Genomic DNA, 23,009 nt, shown 5'->3' on the forward strand with positions numbered 1-23,009 from the left:
CCACAAATAAGGAACAAAAAAAAACAGAGCAGGGCATCAGCTGTCACTGGCGCAGTCTCAGAAAGGCGCTGGTTACTGAGACTCTGCTTGTAAGCCAGTTGCCGTTCATGCTGCTATTCTGGTGTGGGGGTAGCTGTCCTGGCCAGTCAATACTCAGACAGACAGGAGTTTACTGGACGACGCTTGAAATGTCCCGACCAGTGGGAAGGCACTGGTGCGGAGGGGGAGATCGTATACCAAGCAGCTGTCCAAGTCACTTCAGCTAACCATCTCCCCAGAGCCCATGAACGAAGCACTTCTTACGCAAAGGGAAAAATGCCCGTGTGCCTGCAAGCTTGGCTATTCAACAGAGAAAGAGCATGATGGCAGATGAACATCAAAGATGTCCCGAAGAACAAAAAGAGGACTTCCTAAAGAACAAAAGGCATGGTGAGTGCGAGGAAGCAGGCCAGCAGCATTGGAGATGAAAGGAAAAACTTCTCTCTTCACCAAAACAGTCACAGAACGCCCCAAGGAGAAAGGGATGAACAGCACTGAAACAGAACTTTCAATCATCTGAAGGTCCAGTGAGAAGAAAAGGTTATGGGAGAGGTTGACAGGTATTTCTTTCTTGCTGTCACAGGGAATCAAGTGAGGACTTAATTGGAGACAGGACAAAAAGTGTGCAAAGGCCTACGGTCACGATACTCAGGCTTCAGATCTGGTTCTGGGGGACCTGTCTCACACGCCCATTCAAATGTAGAAAGGGCTTGTTAAACCAGTGATGGCTTGAGTCAGGTGTGTTGAGAACAGATAAAACATGCAATGCAAGGCCACTCCTGCTAGGTTTTAATCAGCCTGTCCCAACTGGCTAAAGGGATCACTGGATTAGTTTCAACAAATAGAAGTCAAATAGAGCATTAACCAAAGGAACTTAAAGAACTGTGCCAGATAAAACGATCAAAAGATTTTCCACAGTAGCGATAATGTCCTGTAATGTGCTACTGGAATCAGTCTGTCTGGCACTCTCCCTCTAATTCTCTCGCTGTGTGTCTCTTTTTCTGTCCCAGTCATCCTCACACACACACACACACACACACACACACATCATCTCTCTCACTTTCTGTCTCTTCCGCCCTCCCTCTCTCTGCAAGGGTGAGCTGCTCTGGTAAAATGACTCTGGTGGGATAGAGCTACACACCCTCCACTGTGTTGGATTGCAGTGCAGAGGCTAAAGGGAAGAGCGTTTAGGGCATCACGGACTTCAGGAACAAATGCGTAACCTTCCTGCTTGGCTTGTGCCCATTTTCACATGTGCCGAATGAAACCCCTCTGCTTTAACTCGAGGAGTTCGTGGGCCAGCCTGTTGAAGGTGAAACCCAGTCTGTTCTCAGTGCAGAACCCCGGCAGGCCACACATGGGTGATGCTCAATCACGGTTCCATCAATCAGTGAAAAATTAAATATCGGTATGTTTCCAGATATGGGAACACAGCCGTGCCATAAGTGCTTGTGTGGGAACGAGTCTTCATCAGTCTTACACAGAAATGGGAGCTGCACAGATAACCGGGTTAAATCCAAAATGATGGAAAATGTGAGCCTTCCACCATGCACGGTGCATAGGGCAGACTGGATTCTATAGGGTTTCACCATAACATTCAACTCAGGACAACAAACAGAAAGATTGTGCCTGTGCGTGTGTGTGTGTGCGTGTGCGTGTGTGTGTGTGTGTGTGTGTGTGTGTGTGTGTGTGTGTGTGTGTGTCTGCATGCAGTGTTTATAGGGGATAGAAATCAATTCTCTTAGCCGTTAACCAAGGCTGAAAAATTGCTTTGGTTGAACAGCAGCCTGAGACGCCCGACAGTCTAAGATGTGTCTGGGTGTCAGCCCGGCCCGTAATGTGGTTTCAGGCTAGGGACACACTGACCCAGCGATCTGCTGTCACACAGTGTCAGACCATTGGAGGGTATCCGTGACTGGTCAGCGTCTGTAACTGGTGTAATCTAAACTTTATAAGGGTGTTTTTGTCACATTGGCTTGATTTACAATGGTGGTTTGCTAAGAAAGTAGTTCTTTTTACTGGAGGCATTTCTGCCCATGCCCACCAGTCGGACCTCCTGGGCAACAGGGTGAGGTAAGTGAGGCGGGTGGCGGTCAACTTCCAGAAGGCGGCCGTGTGCGGACAGGACGCGGTACCTGGTATACGTGGTAGGCGTTGGCAGCGTGGCCTTGCAGGAACACGGAAGGGATCCACACGTTGATGAGAGCCCGCTGAGCTCTAGGGAAGAGAGCAGGGGGGGTAATGTTGAGAGGGGGTCGCCCCGGATCAACCCACTCGCATGCAGCCCAGCAAAGCCCACTGGCACTGCTCCTCAGTTACCCCAGTCCCGCAAACACAGACACTTCTGTCAAACACCTGATGTTTTCATTATGCAATTTATACAGTTAGAGACTGAAGCAGAAGGACGGAGTAATTAGTTACAGCTGTATGAACAGCCAACAACTTCACCGCAGATTTAAGACTTAAGAGTGATTTTACTTCCCCAAGATGGGGGAGAAAAAAAAATCCTGATAGGTTTCATCGCCCAAATGGTTTTTTTTTTATCTTGGTGTGTTGGATATTTTGCTATTAAGCAGCCGAGACTCGCATCACGGTTGCTATGGATTAAGAACCACAGGAATGAAATCGTTACAGCAAAGTGATTTTTCAAACAAAAATGAATTTCATGTCCAATAAGCTCATCAATGGTCTTTATGAAGGGCAGGAGCCATTAATATGGCTCCCAGCATCCAGACCGAGCCTCGCTGTGCTTTTCATCCAACCTTCATCAATGAATGATAGGCAAAAAAAAAAGAATATACCCTTTAACATTTCAAAGGTTCAAACTTGGTTCTTGGTGTTTGCAGTGATGTTTCTCAGAAAGTGTGAGCGTTCAACAGCTCCCTGTAATTTACCTCTCTATTCTTAGACCATTCACTCCAAGTTACCATGACGCAAGTGCCCTATATGGATCCAAGGGCAACTTGCAAGGCAGCGAGGCCTCTTGGGTCCGATCCCCTGCTGCCTGCCACTCAGAACAGGTGCTGTGCAGAACATGTCCGGAGCGAGAGGGCGCCGGTACTTACGTCTCCACGTCGGACAGGCTGGGATCGTCGGAGGTCTGACTCAGGTCTCCAGGCACCTTCACCAACAAAAAACACAAGATTGTGGGAAAACATGCCTTTGCATGTTGGTCTTGGTTAAAGTGTTTGAGCAGTTTAGATGTGGTCAGAGAACAGCACACATTCTCATTGGAGCCTTTAATGGTTTTCTGAAGACCTTCAGAATGCAGGTGTTTTGGTGAATGATGGTGTGCGTGAGGAGGATGAGTCTGACAGTGGAGGTGAGATTACCAGACTCTCCTGGTCATCCCATCCATCTCCTCATATTGGTGTAAAAACACTGAAGCCTGTAATGTGCTATATTCTAGTGGCCCTATAATAGAAGATTACTGCACACTGCTGAAACGCCGTATTTGGAAGGGAAAAAGTAAAGCTCAATAGCTAATACATTTACCTACTACACTAATCCCTTCCCCTTAAATCATTCAGGGCCTAAAGCAATGGGACTCTAATCCTGTGTGTGTGTGTGTGTGTGTGTGTGTGTGTGTGTGTGTGTGTGTGTGTGTGTGTGTGTGTGTCTCCAGTAAGGATCACTGCACTGTGGCAGCCTGCAGTGCTGCAGGGTGTGTCTCCAGTGCATCACCTGCCCTCGCTGACAGCACAATCAGAGCCCAGCAGAGAACAGAAAGGAGAGAGAGAAAGAGAGAGAGAGAGAGAGAGATGAGAGAGAGGAGAGAGAGAGAGGAGAGAGAGAGAGAGAGAGAGAGAGAGAGAAGCATAGAGACAGAAACAGAGAAAGACAGAGTAGGGATCACAGAGAGAAAAACTCCATGTGGTGACAGAGCCAATCCAGGAGGAAGCACTAGGTTTAGAAAGCAGGGCTGTGTTAAGAGACTGAGAGAGTTATTGATTGAAGGGATGGCAAACCTATGGAGGGAGATAGAGCAGAGAGTGTCTGCATTGTAGAAATGAGAAAAGAGATCTCACTGATTCCCTAGGTATGGAAAACAGATCTTACTGTGGTGTACCATATATGCCCATAGGTGAATGCTTGTGAGTGTGTGTGACAGAGAGAGTGTGTGTGTGTGTGCGCGCCCCCACACTCACTGGCCCCCGCAGGTCGATGAGCTCCTGTCTCATCTGGCCAATCAGGATGTCTTTAGCCATGAGTGACCGATACAGCTTCTCATTAAACTCGATCAGCTCACCGTGCATCTCAGCCACCTGCAACACACACACACACACACACACACACACACACACACACAACCGCTCAAAACTGCACATCTCATTACCCTCACACATGCAAAAATAACGAAATAAACAAATAAGCAGTTAAAAACATGTCGCATCAACCATTCCACGCCACCACCAGAGTGGCAGCAGTGCTACGCCAACCCCCCCCCCCCCCCACTCACACACACACACACACACACACACACACTAACACACACACACACACACACACACACACACACACACACACACACACACACACACACACACACACACACACACACACACACACACACACACGCGTGAGTGGGCCGGACTACCTCGCACAGGTGCCCCGCTACGGCAGGCGGAGGACAAGCCGGCGCTCATTAGCGCACCTCCACCTCCACCTCCTCCGCCAGGCCGCTCATCAGCTGTCTCCGCCCGCAAGTGACGGACGCGGAGGAGACGGACGCGCCGCTCATTTGCTTATGGAAATCACACGTCAGTGCACGTTTGTGCAGGCAGGGCTTCGCCTGGCAGACGGATTATGTCAATTCTGACACGTTTGTTCCGATTACCGCCCCCCCGTGCTTCAGACGCAGGCTTCCCCCCTCACACACACACACACCATAATGTGGAGAGATCAGTGTGAAAGTCAGGTGCCGACTGACACGAAAGTCAAACTCACTCTCCAGAAACCAAGTGAAATGTGAGGAGATGGTTTAGTAACAGTGACACACGTCCTGTGACCTGCCGGTTTGGATCTGTGTGCTGGCTCCAACACCTGGGCCACCAGGAAGGAGTCTGCATGGCATTTACCCGACATGAATCAAACCCAAAACCACCAGCTGAGGAAATAGTGTTTGCACACATTATTAGTAACCTTTACCAAACCACCAAAACACTACTGCTAATACGTTTTTAGTAATGATTACAGCTAATCAGCTCTTTAACCGATGTCTTTAATATTTGAAGAACTCAAAGAATCATACTTTAAATAGCGTTTAGGCATTGCTATTCACAGCATAATAAATGTATTTGCAAGTTTATTTCCTTCTTCCACCTTTTTGACAAGTTAAGAGGGATTTCAACACCCCCCCCCCCCACACACACACACACACACCCCCACACACACCAGCTCCCCCAACACTCACAACCTCTTCAGCACATGAAGCGTGCTGGTGCTACAGAGCTTTGAACACACAATTATGAAAAACATCCAATCTGCCTAAAACTACTTTAAATTCGCTGCTGGCAGGTGGAATGGTGGCGGAGCTGAGGGAGGGAGGGAGGGCCAACACTAGACTAAACCACCGCACTTCCTCACACAGGGAGAAACTGTTGCAAATACCTGCTTGGCACAAGCGTGTGAGAGTAGTCATCTCCAACACACACACCGGGTCCGCCATACACAAGCGTGTGAGAGTAGTCATCTCCAACACACACACCGGGTCCGCCATACACAAGCGTGTGAGAGTAGTCATCTCCAACACACACACCGGGTCCGCCATACACAAGCGTGTGAGAGTAGTCATCTCCAACACACACACCGGGTCCGCCATACACAAGCGTGTGAGAGTAGTCATCTCCAACACACACACCGGGTCCGCCATACACCATCGCACCACATTCACAACTCTCAATCACCACAATTATTTATTGGGTACCCCAGTTTTCAAATAGGGCATTAAAAAATGGGAATTAATTATTAGCGTGAAAGAGACCAATTAATTTTTGTGTGTGTGTGTGTATGCCTGCATGTAAGAGAGAGACAGAGTGAGAGAGAGAGAGAGAGAGAGAGAGGGAGGAGAGAGACAGAGAGAGCGGAGAGAGAGGGAGCGAGAGGAAAGAAAGAGAGAGAGAGGGAGGAGAGCACCCTAATCACTTTGCCATTTCTCTGGACACCAGTAAGTAAGGGTGTATTTTCAGACATAGGCCATGTGCTGCGGGTGCCTCCAATTTTTCAAAGCGGCCGACAGGTTCACGCCACTCAGAGGCTCCTCAGCCCATCATAGCTCATTAGTGAGCTACAGGAGGAGGCTGAGAGAGCAGCTACCCCTGTGCTCCCATCCTAATGACGGCCTGGCAGCTCTGACCCATGCAGCTACGACTCTAAACGCACTCCACAATTAGCCAAGCCCAGCAACTCCTGTGGCATCCGTGTGGAAGGCTGTCCACACGCAGGACTCCTTCAGCGCTGATCCGGGGCCATGCCCATCCCGTTTACGCTGGGTGTTGTGTACGTCGGGACCTCCACCTTCCCACAGCTCCACCCACCGAACCTTCTCCGCTGCAGACGAGAGGTGGCGTGTTGGCTGGGTCAGGGGCGGGGTCGGCAGGGTCAGGGGCGGGGTCGGCTGGGTCAGGGGCGGGGTCGGCTGGGTCAGGGGCGGGGTCTCCGTGGGCTCCTTTAAGCCGCTCGCAGGAGCCGCGTCGGGAGTCGAAACACCACGAAAACATCCTACAGGAGCCGGCGGGCTCTCTTTGGGGCTGACGGCTGGCCTACAGGGGGCAGTAGCGCACACAGGCGGAACAGCGAGGGGGTAGGAGAGCTCAAGCAGCACTCCTGAACAGCAGAGACTCCGGGAGAAGCGGGGGGCAGCGCGGCCCGACGCAACTCTAATGCGCGTAATTGGATGTGAAACAAGTTTGAAGCACGAATGGAGACGACAGGCTTAGCAAACACAACCAGACCTGAACTGGCAGGAGAAGGGGAGGGGTGTGTGTGTGTGTGTGTGTGTGTGTGTGTGTGTGTGTGTGTGTGTGTGTGTGTGTGTGTGTGTGTGTGTGTGAGAGAGAGAGAGAGAAAGAGAGAGAGAGAAAGAGATGGAGAGAGAGAATGCATCCTTGTGTCAGTGTGGACTCCCAACAGATTCTCTCAGACAGAGGGAGTTTAGTGGCTGGCTGAGAAGTTCCTAATAAGAAGAGAAAAATGCAGTGGGTGTGGAGCAGGACGGGGAAGTGACAGAGGCAGAGGGAGAGGAGACAGACAGCCAGGAGGAGACAGACAGACAGGAGGAGACAGACAGACAGGAGGAGACAGACAGACAGGAGGAGACAGACAGACAGGAGGAGACAGACAGACAGAAGGAGACAGACAGCCAGGAGGAGACAGACAGCCAGGAGGAGCCAGACAGACAGGAGGAGCCAGACAGACAGGAGGAGACAGACAGCCAGGAGGAGCCAGACAGACAGGAGGAGACAGTCAGACAGGAGGAGACAGACAGCCAGGAGGAGACAGACAGACAGGAGGAGACAGACAGACAGGAGGAGACAGACAGACAGGAGGAGACAGTCAGACAGGAGGAGACAGTCAGACAGGAGGAGACAGACAGCCAGGAGGAGACAGACAGCCAGGAGGAGACAGACAGCCAGGAGGAGCCAGACAGACAGGAGGAGACAGACAGACAGAAGGAGATCAAGAGACAAACAAAGAACGAACGACAGAGGGAAGAGAAAAAAAGGAGGAAATGAGATGCAGGAAACGGCACCTCACTTAATTCAACCCCCTACTTACCCATAACGCACCAGCCGCTCTGACACATCATCGTCATCATCTGATTAGCTCATCACCAGTCTTCATTAGGCAAAACATATAACCCAGTTCATGAAGATTACAGCTCACTCATGATGAGATCAGAATTACCCTCATGATGTATAGGACAATTAATGATTCCTATAGCTATAACTCAAACATCACTACACATCAAGACACACAATGTTCAGCCAGATGTGTACGCTCCCCACTGGGTAATGTGTGACTGGATGATGTTAGTCTTCACAAGGTCATGTGATCAATAATATGGCTAACGGTGAAGCTTTATTCTCATACGATCCTTTTGGAGGAAACACACACCATATGGTGAGACACAGTGGAGCAATGATACAGGGCCTTATCATGCTCAGTTTTAATATGGGGTAGGGGGGAGAGGAGGATATAGGCTGAAGAAAAGAGTGAAAGACACTGTGTGTGTGTGTGTGTGTGTGTGTGTGTGTGAGAGAGAGAGAGAGAGAGAGAGCACATGGAGCAGGATGTGCACAGCAGGCTACGCGACTCAGCGGAGCAGGAAATGTGTGTAAGTGAGAACACACTCTGGCCTGGGAGTGGAGCCCCAGAGCGTCTAGAGGATCCTGGCGCAGAGTTCCACGGCCCTTTAAATGCGCTCGCCACCTGCCAGGGCACAGCAAGCAGAAGCTCGCTCGCGCAGAGCCGACGCACCGGGCTGCCCGCGTCCTCCCTCGTGCGGAGCGACATTCGGGTCGGGACCTGCTCGGGCTGTCAAGGTGTTCGCAGCGTGAGCCAGACAAACGAGGCCAGGTGGACGGGTGAAGTTACACTCCCATGCCGAGCCTCTCTCCACCAATCAGCACGTCTGCTCCACACCTCTCCCTTATTCACAAACTTAACGAAGTCCGCTACAAAAGAGTTTATCAGAGGTGACGGCTTATCTGATCCAAGGTCACAGGTCGTTATCCAAAGCTTTTGAGCGGGCTTAGCCCAACCTGATTGGGTTTTAAACATTAATATGCCCCAAAGGAAAACAATGCACGCCTGGGTAAGAGCGGCAAATCGATAGGAACAGGTTTGTTGCAGCCATCACTGCAGCGGTGAGGGGCGGAGCATCAGAGAGGGGCGGAGCTGATTGGACAGAGGAGACGTATTCACACACACGTCTTCACATCACCATCGACATCCTGCACTCAAGTATTAATGGAGCAAACCAAGTCTCTTTAACGACGGCCCATCCTGCAGCCCACAGGTGTGGCTAAGCGCTCAGCAGGGATCAGCATCCCCCCTGCCCGACTCTGGAGGTCCGGGGGGGGAGGGGCGAGGGGGGAGGGGGAGGGGCGAGGGGGGAGGGGGAGGGGGGAGGGGCGGGGGGGGGAAGGGTGAGGGTGGAGGGGGGAGGGGGGAGGGGCGAGGGGCGAGGGCACACTCACCTCGATGAGCTTGCGCTCGTAACTGGCCGCCAGCTCCTCCACGTCTGCCACAGAGCGGTGGGGCACAGGCAGGACACAACCGTCACAGCTCCTCACAGTGGGGAGCACTGCAGGGAGATCACAGCAGCTCGTTAGCCCCAGGGCCCACACATACACACACTCACACACACACACTCACACACACACACTCACACACACACACTCACACACACTCTCACACACTCTCACACACACACACTCACTGAGGACAGCAGTCACAGTGCCATGCTATCCCCACAACCCTTGACCCACCACCGACCCCACACTGCAGGGAGGGTAATCGGAACGCAGCATTAGCTCCAGAACCCACGCCATGCAAACAGCAGCCATGACAGGAGACTACCAAACACCGCGGGCTGGACAGACTTGCGGGCCCGATACTGCAGACCTGATACAAATTAACTAAATTAAATGGATTTCACTTTGTTTTGTTTTTTTTCTGGACTTCCACATATCTACAGGCTACTTTGCTCCTTCTAAACACTTTTCAAAAATCGTTTCTTACTTAATGGCAGAAAACAGAGCACAGCTAGCCTGCAAACACCTAAATTAGTTTCAGAGAAGCGCTCAGAGCTGCTGGAGGAGGCTGAGCTCTGACGATTTCATAAGAAGTGCGATGGAGCTGTTCCCCACCCTCCAAACTCAATTAAAAACTTCAAAAACTCAACTACTGACAACACACGTCGCCTCAGCCTCTGTGAGCAGCAACACGCCTTGGGGGAGGGAGCAGCAGAAACTTTCACTCAGACAGAAAAAAAAGAACTCAAGCCTCTATGCCGCCTGGATTTCTAGCGAGCGATCATTCGAGTCCCACTCTCTTGCTAATCCCCGGGCTCTCCTTTTCCTACACAATGAAGCGTTCCAGGCTCTAGAGACTGGGAAATTGATCTGAGGTGGAGTGATGGTGGGATTAGGACACCAGGGTCTGCGGCGAGTATCAGGCCAATGCAGACGACCTGATAAGGGAAGGGGGGGGGGGGGGGGGGGGGGGGAGTGGAGTCCGGTGGGCAGCGCGGGGCAGGGAGGTCGTGCGGCGACGGGGCGACGGGGCCCGAGGCGCGGCCGCACAGGGTCCCTCGGAAGCACGCGGAGAGGGCGCGAAGGACGGCTCGACGGGCCCGATACGGTCGGAGCGTTATCGCTGCACCTGCACACAGTCTCCTGCCATCTCACCAGGCGGGCTTATCTCTGCTCTTCCAACCAGCACAGCACTGCTGTCAGCAGGAGAGCTGAAGAACAGCCCACGCCGTGGATTCTGGGACACCGCCAACCCGAGACGTTCGTAATAAGAGGTGTGGGCACGCCTTTGTGTGCATGTGGGGGGGCAGTGTGTAGCCCAACATTATAAAAACAGGCAGGGTGACTAGCTTGCAATAACTGTACAATTTAACAGTAATTTTGAGTCATTGAATACATTATCAATTTATGAGCACAATACCACTGAGACATTCTTCATTCCTTTGTATTGATTGGGCCAAGTGACAGTGACATGTTTGTTTGTAGATTTCAGCCTGTACATGAGCGCTGAGGTGACAGAGGCTCTTCTTCTGCCCCCTCATCCTCATTGTTGTCTTCTCATTCAGTTCAAATGTCTTTCAATTCAGAACCCCTGGACTCCCAGCTAGACACCTGCTGGGGATTCTGGCTCTCCATCCCATTTATGCTTGCTCTAAATGTCAACACATGAGAACTTATATTAGGACTTAATAAAACTACAGCTAGATTAAACCACACTATAAGGCAGACATTAGGAAGGTGTATGTGGTTGTGACTGAGAGTGAGATTTTGGGGAGGTCGACCTTCTCACACTATCCCCCCTCCAGAAGAGCAGTGCTGAAAATTAAATTAGCCATTATCCAATCTGCGTTGAGCAGCCATTTGGTAGGCGGCCCCTCGCTGGGCTGTTGGGTGAGGGTTAGCCCCGCCCCCCGCCCGTACCCTTCAATCACGCTGACTGTGGACACACGTTCCGCATCCCCCAGCACCGCTTGTCGCCGGGGTGCAATCAACAAAATGGAGCTAATTCACTGACAAGTGCCCTTGAACCGTGAGTGTCAAGCTTATATAAGCTTCTTCATGGGGTAATAATAAGCATGTGACAGAAGCATAGCGAGCTCTAAGTATCTGTGATGCAGCCGTCGCGGTGAAAGTGTGGTAAAAGGGCCCTAAACGCCGGGCACTGGCAGGGAAATGCTCCTTCTGCAACTTAACAAGAACTCCTGCCATCTGTGCCACGCTGACATAGAGCTCTGTTCATCAGCCCAACTCTGCAGACTAGACGCGCAAGGTCATGACGACTCTATCGTTAAGAGGAACGCACGTCCGCCGGTGGAGGTCTGAGCAAACGGATGCAAATGCTTCCAAAAGGAGATGCTAACTACCCGCGCTAACTTCCGACTCCAGGCCCGGGAAGACAAGCGCAGCTGTCTCCGGCGACACGGAGACGCACAATCGCAGTCTGTTGCCGTGCTACTCAAGCAGAAAGCAAAACATGCCGCAGAGTTAATGACTGTGTTGATGAAAGTAATCGCCCTCCATTTTACCCATCAGGCAGCAGCCGCCTCCTGCGAGATAAAGATGGCGTATCGTTCTGTCGCGGGTCCGTCTCCTCAAATTACCGGCCAGCGCCAATTTCACAGCCAGACGTGGAAGTGCATACCAAACAGGAGGCAGACCTTAGCGGAGACGAGTTCCCCAGACCCCCACATGCTTTTAGTAAACGTAAGCGCTGACCTGCCCGTGAGCAGATTTGAGGTCATTCAGCACGGTGCACCCATACAGGCAGAACAACGGCTGGAGTTACAAACACATACAAAACAAAATGCTTCATTTGAGACTGGGACTTCCGCAGTCATGAATTTCAGTCTCTTTTCGGCCAACACGCAGCTCTGTTTCTTTTTTCCCCTCACGTCAAAATTGTCTGTACTCTCTTCGGCCCCATAATGTTCCCTTCACACATTCAATAATATCCCATAATGCCCAGCACAGAGGGGCCATTCCCCTCCTCCTCCTCCTCCTCCTCTTTTTGAGTATGAGGCAAACACCTCCTTTATCTTTGGTCTTCCACCAATCAGAGACAGGGCGCCCTCTGTGTGATCACATCCCTGTATGGGGAAATTGAAATAGAGATCAATAAACGAGTGCAGACTGATAACAGGCCGTCGTCAGGGCCTACGCTGAGGCGATAAGGGAGACGGATGGAGTGTAGCTCTGGAGTCGATGCACCAGACCCAGCCACAGTGCCTAATGCGCTGGAACACAAGGTTCGGCCAAAAGGACTGCAGTTTGGACCAGAGAGACCAGTGCTTGCACTGAGCCTAGAGCTTACTATAGAACCCACTAGTACGACAGAGCCCACTCGTACGACAGAGCCCACTCTTACTATAGAACCCACTAGTACGACAGAGCCCACTCTTACTATAGAGCCCACTCGTACGACAGAGCCCACTCTTACTATAGAACCCACTCATACGACAGAGCCCACTCTTACTATAGAACCCACTAGTACGACAGAGCCCACTCTTACTATAGAACCCACTCGTACGACAGAGCCCACTCGTACGACAGAGCCCACTCGTACGACAGAGCCCACTCGTACGACAGAGCCCACTCGTACGACAGAGCCCACTCTTACTATAGAACCCACTCGTACGACAGAGGCCACTCTTACTATAGAACCCACTCGTACGACAGAGCCCACTCTTACTATAGAGCCCACTCGTACGACAGAGCCCACTCGTACGACAGAGCCCACTCTTACTATAGAACCCACTAGTACGACAGAGCCCACTCGTACGACAGAGCCCACTCTTACTATAGAACCCACTAGTACGACAGAACCCACTAGTACGACAGAGCCCACTCGTACGACAGAGCCCACTCTTACTGGGACAGAGAGGGGAAACAACACAGAGATGTGGACAATTAGCAGAAAACAAAAAAATACCAGAGGAGCTGCAACTCTCTATATTAGGTACACACAGAGAGGAACTGGACTTTTAAGCTATTCACAAGCTGTCTGTACTGTTCGTCAGGCAAGAGGAGGTTTACATTTCTTACAGAAAGCCCAAATGCGCAAGTCATGATTGGAATGAAGACCAGCAGCTCTGATGTATCACACTGAAAAAATATGACATGCCAACCACAAGTCATAAAAAGGCATTTTATGAGCCATAAAGAAGACATTTTACACTCTCAGTACGAAAATCTGTGATTGGCCCATCACTGCCAAAGCAGGTGGTGAGGATTCCGATTCCAAAAAGCTTTATGAATATGTATTTAAATGTTGAACATTATTCAAATTTTGCCACAGCCATGCCCTGCTCAATACTTAGCATGCAAGGTTTTATTTCTACAGCTCAGTGCTTGTATAACACTGCATGTCAAATGAAATGAAGCTGTTGAAAAATACTATCTCCCACTCTGTTCTGGGTTTTTGGTTTTGGAAGCATGAGTGTAGTCTCAGTATGAGTGGACTTCTAAAACGTTAAGACAGCTGTGAAGAAGCAGATTAAATCACCCTCGCCATTTACTGTTTCACTTCTCTCTCCAGATGCTTGTTAGGGGGTTGTTTACTGCAGTCTAAAATAACTGTGTGTTTACACTATGAGAAAGAGAGAGAGAAAAGAATTCCTCATTATTTCCATTATGATCAAAGCAAGTATTTATTATTTGACCTAAAAATGTCATTGGAAATGGCGAACCACTATTGCCATGGCCTATTAATCTGAAAAAGAAAAAAATAATAAAATATTCCGAACTGTACCAGCGTTTGCGAGAGGCAGGCACACAATGCCTCTGCAGTAATGATGGCTGGAAGAGGCACCATCATTTCCTGCCCAGCTATCAGAGAATAATATAGCAACCATGGGACCAATGGGCAGACAACAGGGGCCACGCTAGGGATCCGTGACATGCAGCATTTCCGTCAAAGGTGAAAGAGGCCTTGGAGAACAGGAAGGCAGGGATCATCAGCCGTGTGTGTGCCCAGCCGCGCCCCCCCCCCCCCCCCCCAAGCTCCACGCCGTCTAATAAAAACAGCCGGCGATCTCATTGAGGAGCTGGAGGTGAGGGATGCCTGGTGTTATCAGAGGGAAGCTGCTTTATCAGGAGCTGAGCTACCCCGTTGCAGGCACCATAATTGACTGCCATTTCCAAAAAGTCAATCTAATTGCTTTTTCGTTATTGTGTTAATAGCCTTGACAGTGGTAAAGGGAGCTGTCCCTCCCCGGGAGAGAGACTAGAGCGCACAGGCGATTAATTCGCCTCCCTGCGATAATTAAATGCATGACGGCAGATAAACTCTGCCAATGACTAACGACAAATGTTAAAGTGGGTCAAATCAATTATTTCAACATGAGGGGTGGGGTAAACCTGCCCCACCCTCGACGGTCCTCCCGCGTAGGAAAAGCCCGTCGCAGCACTTAAACGAATCGAGGCCCGCCACCCGCACGACCACTCGGGACCGGCCGTGACCGGGCAAGAGTTATAAAGCCACGCAGCGCCGTTCGTTACCGAAACGAATGCAAAGGTTCCGTCACGGCCCAACTCTTAAACGGGAGTAGAGGAGTCATTCGCACAATGATTCGATTAAGATCATGTCTCAGCTTAAGAAGATACAGCACAAGCGAAGTGAGGAAGTGTTATTTTTTATCCCCCAACTGGAAAATCTCCAAAGGTAGTCAACGGCAGTCCGCAGCCTCATGAATGTCGGAATTATTACTCATGATACGAGCTGATCTCGGAGAGACAGCAGAAGGATGCACTTACTCTGGAGGTAGTCTGCCAGCCCTTCTTCTGAAGATGATGGAGATGTTGGATTCTGTGAACATGACCTGGTCAGAAAGACCGGAGATGGGAACTAAGCAATTCTTCCTGCCCAGAGAGACACCAGGTAATGGACAAACTAAGGCACCGTTCTGATGGCAACCTTCTTGGGGAGTCCCATGTAAACATGAATCCAGGTTTCAACTGTAGCCTGTAGCCTGCTTCAACTGTAATGGTAGTAAAATACAGAAAGCAGTATCCTGCAATGCTCCACTAAGACTTGAACTAAGACAGCATGGAGTAAAAAATGATTAATAACTCAAATCAGTAACAAGGTTTTCTACATCTATCTACAAATAGAGGTCATTTTTGCCTTCTTTTCTTGAAGGCATTAAAAAGGATTTCTGTCACATGTCAAGTTCAAAGCTAACCCTAGTGGAAGGAGCTGAACTTTTGTGTTTGATCAGACTATTTATGTTATGTTATGAGTTCCTTTCGTTTATGGGTTCTGATGAGGCCAATTTCCATTCGAGGCTGGGCTGGGTATGGTGAAGTAGTGTTGGAGACCACGCACACATTAACTATTGATGTCCCCATCTGGTGAGCAACACAGCACTGCGAGAACAAAAAACGAGAACAAAAAGTCAGGAGTCAGTGAGGCACTCGCCCGCAAGCCGATCCTAATCCCCTCCCTAATCCCCTCGCCTCCCCTCACTCAGATCTCCCCTCTTCTCACGCAGATCTTCTCCCCTCTCCTCCCCTCACCTCCCCTCACCCAGATCTTCTCCCCTCACCCAGATCTTCTCCCCTCACCCAGATCTCCCCTCTCCTCTCCTCCCCTCACCCAGATCTTCTCCCCTCTCCCAAATCTCCCCTCACCTCCCCTCACCCAGATCTTCTCCCCTCACCCAGATCTTCTCCCCTCACCCAGATCTCCCCTCTCCTCCCCTCACCCAGATCTTCTCCCCTCTCCCAAATCTCCCCTCACCTCCCCTCACCCAGATCTTCTCCCCTCACCCAGATCTTCTCCCCTCTCCCAAATCTCCCCTCTCCTCCCCTCACCCAGATCTTCTCCCCTCTCCCAAATCTCCCCTCACCTCCCCTCACCCAGATCTTCTCCCCTCACCCAGATCTTCTCCCCTCTCCCAAATCTCCCCTCTCCTCCCCTCACCCAGATCTTCTCCCCTCTCCTCCCCTCACCCAGATCTTCTCTCCTCCCCTCACCCAGATCTTCTCCCCTCTCCCAAATCTCCCCTCTCCTCCCCTCACCACTCCCCTCATCTGCTCATAGAGTTGATAAGAAGAAAAAAAATGCTTTTCATTTCATTTCAAATGAAATGTGCTCTCTGGCTGATAGAGAATTAAAAAGAAGCGGTTGGGGACGAGTGGGGGATCACTGTCTCTGCATTCCATTACCAAGTGTAATTTAGCCGGTTCCTATTTTGGGGCTGGGGAGGGAAGAGGAGAGAGGCTGTATCTAGGCTGGCAGCGGGACTGGGTGACGGCTGATGCTATCACAGCTCTATTATGAGAGCGAGCAGAGCAAGGCGGGCCAGAATAGCAGCTTTCCCTCACTTTTCGCGCCCATCAATAGGGTAATTGAACACATTCCTCCAGAGAGGCCTGACAAAGAGTCCCCTGAGAGGCCATGAGCACGGCACCTACGACCCTCATTAAAACTCCCCTGCTTTGCAGATGAGCTGCGACTAGCAGGGCCACTGGAGGTCCTCTGGGCAGCCCAGCTCCAGGTAATCACATGCAAATGAGGCTCCAATGCCCCTTCAATGCATTCAGGTTCAACACATGCCACAAAACTCCAGGGCGCAGCTACAGGACGATCCACCGGGCCAGAGCGAAGCGAAGAGGGACTCTTTACACTGAGCACGTCATTTCCTAAAATTAGCCCGTAATACACTGTCCAGAGCTGGGACAAAAATACACTGTTCTGTGGCTTCACTGGAAGTGACTGAAATTACTGGCCGGTCATTTAACAGCAGCATCTTGCATGAACCTCGTTCTCCCACTGTTGATGTCTTAGAGCACATGTGCGTTAACATGCATTACAACAGTAGCTTAATCACAAAAACTGTACAACATCTATCCTGCAGTTGTAGTGTAGAAGTAATGCATGTCCAAATTTCACATTTACTTCCATTCAATATGATCTTGCACATCTTGGTCATTTGCAGCAAGAGTTGTACTTCAGACCCAAAAAGAACATACGCCGAGTGCCAAACGTGGTTAAAGCATTCTTAATCGGAAATCGGCTAGATGGTCTGTATCATCTTTTGGAACTGCAATTAAATTCACTTAAACAGTTATATAAGAATGATTATGGTCGCTGATCCACATCCTTGGAAAGGTTGCGATATAGGGACAAGAGCCAATCAAATCAATACAAGCAGTCTACCAAATAAGGGCAGTGATTTCCTGTTTGGCTGCAGAAAAAAAATGAGGAAGGCAAAAGGCAAAAAAAGCTTCATAGAGAAGCTTTGAGAGAGGTGGTAGCAGTAGAGCACCTGGAGACGGCGTGTATATTTACACTGAATGGCCACTTTATTAGATACACTTGTCCATTCATGCACGATTGGAGCTTCCTTATACATAAGTTAGACACGTGAGCCCAGGGGACAGCATAAAATCAGGTAAACATGTTTTCCATATATTTAGTTTCATGGTGCCGTGTATCAGGAGGACAATGCACCAATACACACAGCAAGACTGGTGACAGACTGGTTTGATGAAAATGAAAGTGAAGTTGAACATCTCCCATGGCCTGCAGAGTCTCCAGATCTAAATATTATTGAGCCACTTTGGGGTGTTTTGGAGGAGCGAGTCAGGAAACGTTTTCCTCCACCAGCATCATGTAGTGACCTGGCCCCTATCCTGCTAGAAGAATGCTAGAACTATTGTGGTTATATATATATACACACACACACAAAAATCAAACAAAAAGCATGTTGGCAATTTCCCATACCACTTTACAGGGTGATTTTCCAACTTTGTCATTACAAATAAGCTGGCCTTCAAGCAGACTCCAAGGTTATCACACAAAGTAGGCCCTGAGAGGCATGTCTTTCTGAGCAATTTAACAGCAAATTCTTCCTTCCCTGCAGACACACTGCCGCCTATCTGTAGTACAATAAGCTGTAAGTGCAGATCTGCTCATTTTCCCTCCCACATGAAAAGGAAATGTAGTCGCGTGATGAGATCCGTCCAAGGAGCTTGTCGCTAACAGCAAAAGCTAATCTGAAACTGATGAGTGTTATTCTGACGTCTGTCTTCCTTTATAGGTTTCACCAATCTCGATTTTCTCGTGCAGTACAGATTTCAATACATGCACTGGGGGAATTGGCCAATGATTAGTACCAATCCTATACAAGTAATCTTCCCCCCTCCTGTTTAAAACCAGTACACCTCATTATGCAGCGCTGACTGAGATCATTCTTCTTTCTAGCATGAAGCCGTAGCTACACATGCATTTTTAAGTTGAGAATTCCACAGTGAGGTGGAGGTGAGATTTGAACAAACACAGAAGAGTTCAGTGTATGGGACTGTAAGCAGCTGTTATGAGAGAATGTAGAAATTAAGGATCTGAGAGAAATAAAGGAGGTTGTAGGGAGTAAGGATATGAGAGAATGAGGGAGGTTGTAGGAACTGGAGGAGCCCCCAAAACCAACCAATGAAAGGCTCTGATGGTAGTGAGGAGCATTTTATAGTGGATATATGAACAGTTACCAATGCAACTCACTATGAATGGAGGTGAGGTGAGCAGATAAACAACAGTATCACTGCCACTGCCAATCCAATAATGTTCCTGGGTGACCCAAGACATTTGCTCCACATTGTGTGCCACAGCCATGATCTCCAAATGACCTATAAATGAACTGCAGGGCTGCAACTCCACACCCGGCTGGTTTGAGTCTTAGGCGACCAGCCACCGTCGGCGTGAAGATATGAATGACATCATGCCAGTCCAAACAATCCACAGTCAGCGTCTGCAACCACTGTTTAAATGCAGTGAAGCTTTTTACCTACACAGGATTCCCATCTGGGATTTCACAGATGACAACAGACCAAGTGCTCTCACTCCCAAATCCCAGTATATAAAAATCTATATACAACCCCTCTTCCCTTATATAGCACTGACAATGAAACAATTTACATTTCATACCAAACAGAAACAATCAAAGGTGCTCATGAAGGTTTTAGGTGAAAATGTGGGTTGGTGTCAAAATTCAAGTTGCTATAAGAGAAACATCAGAGACATGGAAAAAGTCTCAGAAAGTGGTTGTTGTTTTTGTTGTTTTAGTCCAAGTATTAAGGCTGAAATATGTCTACATTGGTGATGATGAAAATGACATACATTTGTTTGCAAGTGCATATGCCTGTATGCATCTTAACAGCGCATGGGGGAAGTCAGATTCTTAATATGGTTTCAGACTCCTTTTTTTCCCCTCATCAATGTATATACAGTACTCAAAAACTAAAAAGCAAACTCGATTGGAATATTCTAAAAATGTATTAAAAAACTACTTTCCTTTGGCATAAGTATTCATACCCTTCACTTTGTACTTGGTTAAAACACCTTTTGCAACAGGGATGGCCTCAAGTCTCCTTGGGAATGATCATACACAAGTATGGCATAGCTTTCAATTGGAGGTTTCTCCCACTCTTCTTAGCAGAACCATTCAATGTTCAGGTGGGCTTGGCCCCATAGGCCACCATAGGACTTTCGCAGTATTTCTCTGGCAGTATGATTCGGCTCGTCATGGTGAAATGTGAAACTGCGCCCCTGCCTGAGATGTTGGGTACTCTGGAGAAGGCTCTCAGCCAGGATTGCTCTCTCTATATTTTTTTACATCCATCTTTCTTTCTATCCTGACTATTCTCCCTGTCGCAGAAAAACATCCCCACAGCATGATACTGCCACACCAGTGTTAGACTGTAAGGACCGTATTAATGAGGTGATTCTCAGGGCCTGGATTCCTTCAAACACACCACTGGGAACTGTGGCCAAATAGTCCAAGGTTTATTTCATCAGAACTGAGGATCTTGTTTCGCTGGGTCTGAGAGTTGAGGTGCTTTTTTTATGAACCAAAATAGTTCCAACAAGCGTTTTAGTGAAGAAAGGCTTCTGCCTTGCCAACCTAGCATAGAGGCCTGATTGGTGGAGCGTTGAAATGATGGTTGTCCTCATATAAGTTTCTCCCATCTCCATAAAGGAACCCTGGATCTCCTTCATATTGGATTCTTGGTTACCTGTCTGACCAAGGCCTTCATCCCTGATGGCCAGGCAGTCATATCTAGGAAAAGCTTTGGTCTTCCATCTTAATGATGAATGCGGTTGCTCTCCTTGGCTCCGTCAAGGCTGGGGATGTGGTCCTGTATCCTTCCCTAAGTACATGCCTTGCCACAACCCCGTGTCGCCGGCCTACGGATAATTCTCTCAATCACGTGGCTTTCACTCTGACACACGCCATCAACTGCAAGTCATTACACAGTGTATCCTTCCTAATAATAACCAAACAATTAAAGTAGGCATTACGTTGAAGCCATTTAAGAGGAGTCTAAAAAAATGTCTGTAGATATGTCTGTATGTGTGGGTATGTAGCCTAAGGGAAGCATTTATGCATACACATCTTTCTAGTTAATAGTAATATTGCATTGTATTGCTGGCCTTTTCATGTACAAATTGCTGCCTCTCTTTGTAAGAAGTCCATTGGGTTGTTAGTGTAGCCTGGCTTTAGACTGCCGTGTGCCAAACAGCGGCTAAATATGTTTCATCTTCATCCATCGGAAGTCAAACTGTTGCTGAAGACTTCCGTTGTTATTTACACGTGCACTGTACGGAGAGCCTCCTCAAGGTTGAGGAGAGGATGTTGTGTTGCTGCAAATTAGGTATATCTCTTCCTCAGACATGCATGAAAACACACATAAATAAGCTCCAACATGCATACCTAATTTAATCTAGCAGGAACCTGATTACAATTTAGATTAAATGCCATTAGATATTAAGGCACTTCTCACAAAGCATTAATAACCTTATGTATTGTGATGGGGACTTCTGCTGATGTTCCTCCAAACTCGTATGTCTTATGCATTTCTGATAGCAGTGACCATTAACATAACATTCTCTCACAGGTTTCAGGCGTCTCAAATAACCATCATATCAAAGAAAAAAGACAAAGCCGCAGACAAATAATCAGGGAACTCAATAAACAGCCTCCACTCCGCAGTAAATGGAGGGCAATTTTTGAGTCACATTTTCTGGCTCCTCGTAAAGTGGTGTTCTCCTGAAAAACAACAATAAGAAAGCGGGGGATGGGCAGGCATGGAAGAAATCGCATATTAAGAAAACCGCAATATGTAGAAGCAGGCCGGGCGCTCGAAATGGCCCGGAGGTTCTAACGATGCCTTTTCTTCTGTGCTGGAATAGGGAGCTGCGGCCAGAGATGTTTAAGAGGAGAGCTCAGCTGGTGCAGACAGCTGCTCCAACACTTCACCAGTTTGGCTAAATTTATGCTGCATGCTAAACTGACAAACACAAAGAAGAGCACAAAATAATTCAAACGCTCTTCTGTCTGACAAGAAAGAACAAGTCATTTCTAATTTGACAAACACTTGGCTAACTATCCACCATCTGCCCTGCTCTTCCATTCTGTCAAAAGTCTCAGGAGAGAGAGAGAGAGAGAGAGAGAGAGAGAGAGAGACAGACAGAGAAAGCAGAGAGAGAGAGTGTCTAGCTGAGTTTACCTCTGGGCTCAGAGGTCCAGATGTCAGTCCCAAAGCACACGTGAAGCACGTCAAAGATGCTGTGTGTGTGGTTAGTGCAGAAAAGCTGTTATGAAACTACTTTCATATTCAGTACAAATTCATCTCAGCTATAAGTTTCAGCTGGATTTGAATAAACGTTCCTGAAAGCCAGCGAGTACAGAATCTGGCCACAATGTCCAGGAGCTGATTAGGAAGGCACTTCCAGAAATCAAAGGATTCTGTCTCAGAAGCCAAATTGTTAATCTTTATTCATACTGAAAATACTAATGCTTTGCCTCCATCCAAATGTCATCATTTGAGGGGGAAAAATTAAATAAAATGAGATGAGAAGGTGTGGTTGCTGGACACTGTGCACCAGTTTTCTATTTAATGACCAATGTGTGCTATGTGAGTGATTACAAAGTGAAGAGAATGTTACTTTTACCATCATCTTAACTTTAGGGGTGGGGGGTGGGGGTGTTCTTTAGTAAAAAAAAAAAAACTTATCTACATAGGAAGCATCTTCCAAACTTTTATTTTCATCTTCTCTGTGCGCTATATGAAAGATGAGAGTCGACACCACCTCAAGATTCATTTAGAACCAAACAAGGAAGGAGAATTATCTGAATCTTTCTAAATAAGGAGACAGGATATTCCACTTTGATGGAAAATTTTCTCTAATCCAGGTTTTCTTTCTACCTTATCAAGCACTGGAACAAAGCCAAGCAGGCAAGCTAGATGTTCAGTCAAAATGAATTTTAATCTGTTTAAATTAGTAAAGATCCATCTAGGCAATTTTCCTTGCCTTGAGCTGTATTTGCATTATTTTACACACATTGTATGTCATATGACTTCATGAATCACAAACATCTCACAAGACATCTGCTCAGAGACACACAGTCAGCAACAAATGCTTCCTGACACTAATGGAAACCCTTAATGAAAAAGACCTAATGAAAAGCTCTTAATTAAACCTTCACCCAAGCTCTTAAACAGAACATAGGACCTATTTAAACATCAAACCACCACCAAAACCTAATTATATTATCATGCAGCATACAACAAAAGAGCTTCTGGGATCAGGAGGCCTTAAAAGGCTGTTGAGATGAGAAGCCAGTTCTAGCTCTTAGATCAGAGTTTCATCAGTCAGGAGAGAGCAAGGAGTGCCTCCAATTAGTGGTCCGCCACACGAAAGAGCGACCAAAGCAG

At 48.4% G+C, this 23,009-nt stretch overlaps 1 protein-coding gene across 2 annotated transcripts in view; it reads right to left on the reverse strand.

Moving 5' to 3' along the window:
* Positions 1-23,009, reverse strand: part of snx29 (sorting nexin 29) — a 71,982-nt gene that overhangs the window by 25,144 nt on the left and 23,829 nt on the right. For both annotated transcript variants that reach the window (XR_013130075.1, XM_077000332.1), the window contains exons 15-18: positions 9,240-9,346; positions 4,188-4,304; positions 3,105-3,160; positions 2,175-2,256 (exon numbers count right to left, since the gene is read on the reverse strand). Coding sequence is in view for 1 of the 2 variants with exons in the window: in XM_077000332.1 (XP_076856447.1) it covers positions 2,175-2,256; positions 3,105-3,160; positions 4,188-4,304; positions 9,240-9,346 (362 nt within the window). In the remaining variant the exon portion in view is untranslated. The remainder of the gene's footprint in view (positions 1-2,174; positions 2,257-3,104; positions 3,161-4,187; positions 4,305-9,239; positions 9,347-23,009) is intronic.

The sequence above is a fragment of the Brachyhypopomus gauderio genome, chromosome 3 (assembly GCF_052324685.1).
Source record: "Brachyhypopomus gauderio isolate BG-103 chromosome 3, BGAUD_0.2, whole genome shotgun sequence".
Taxonomy (NCBI): Eukaryota; Metazoa; Chordata; class Actinopteri; order Gymnotiformes; family Hypopomidae; genus Brachyhypopomus; species Brachyhypopomus gauderio.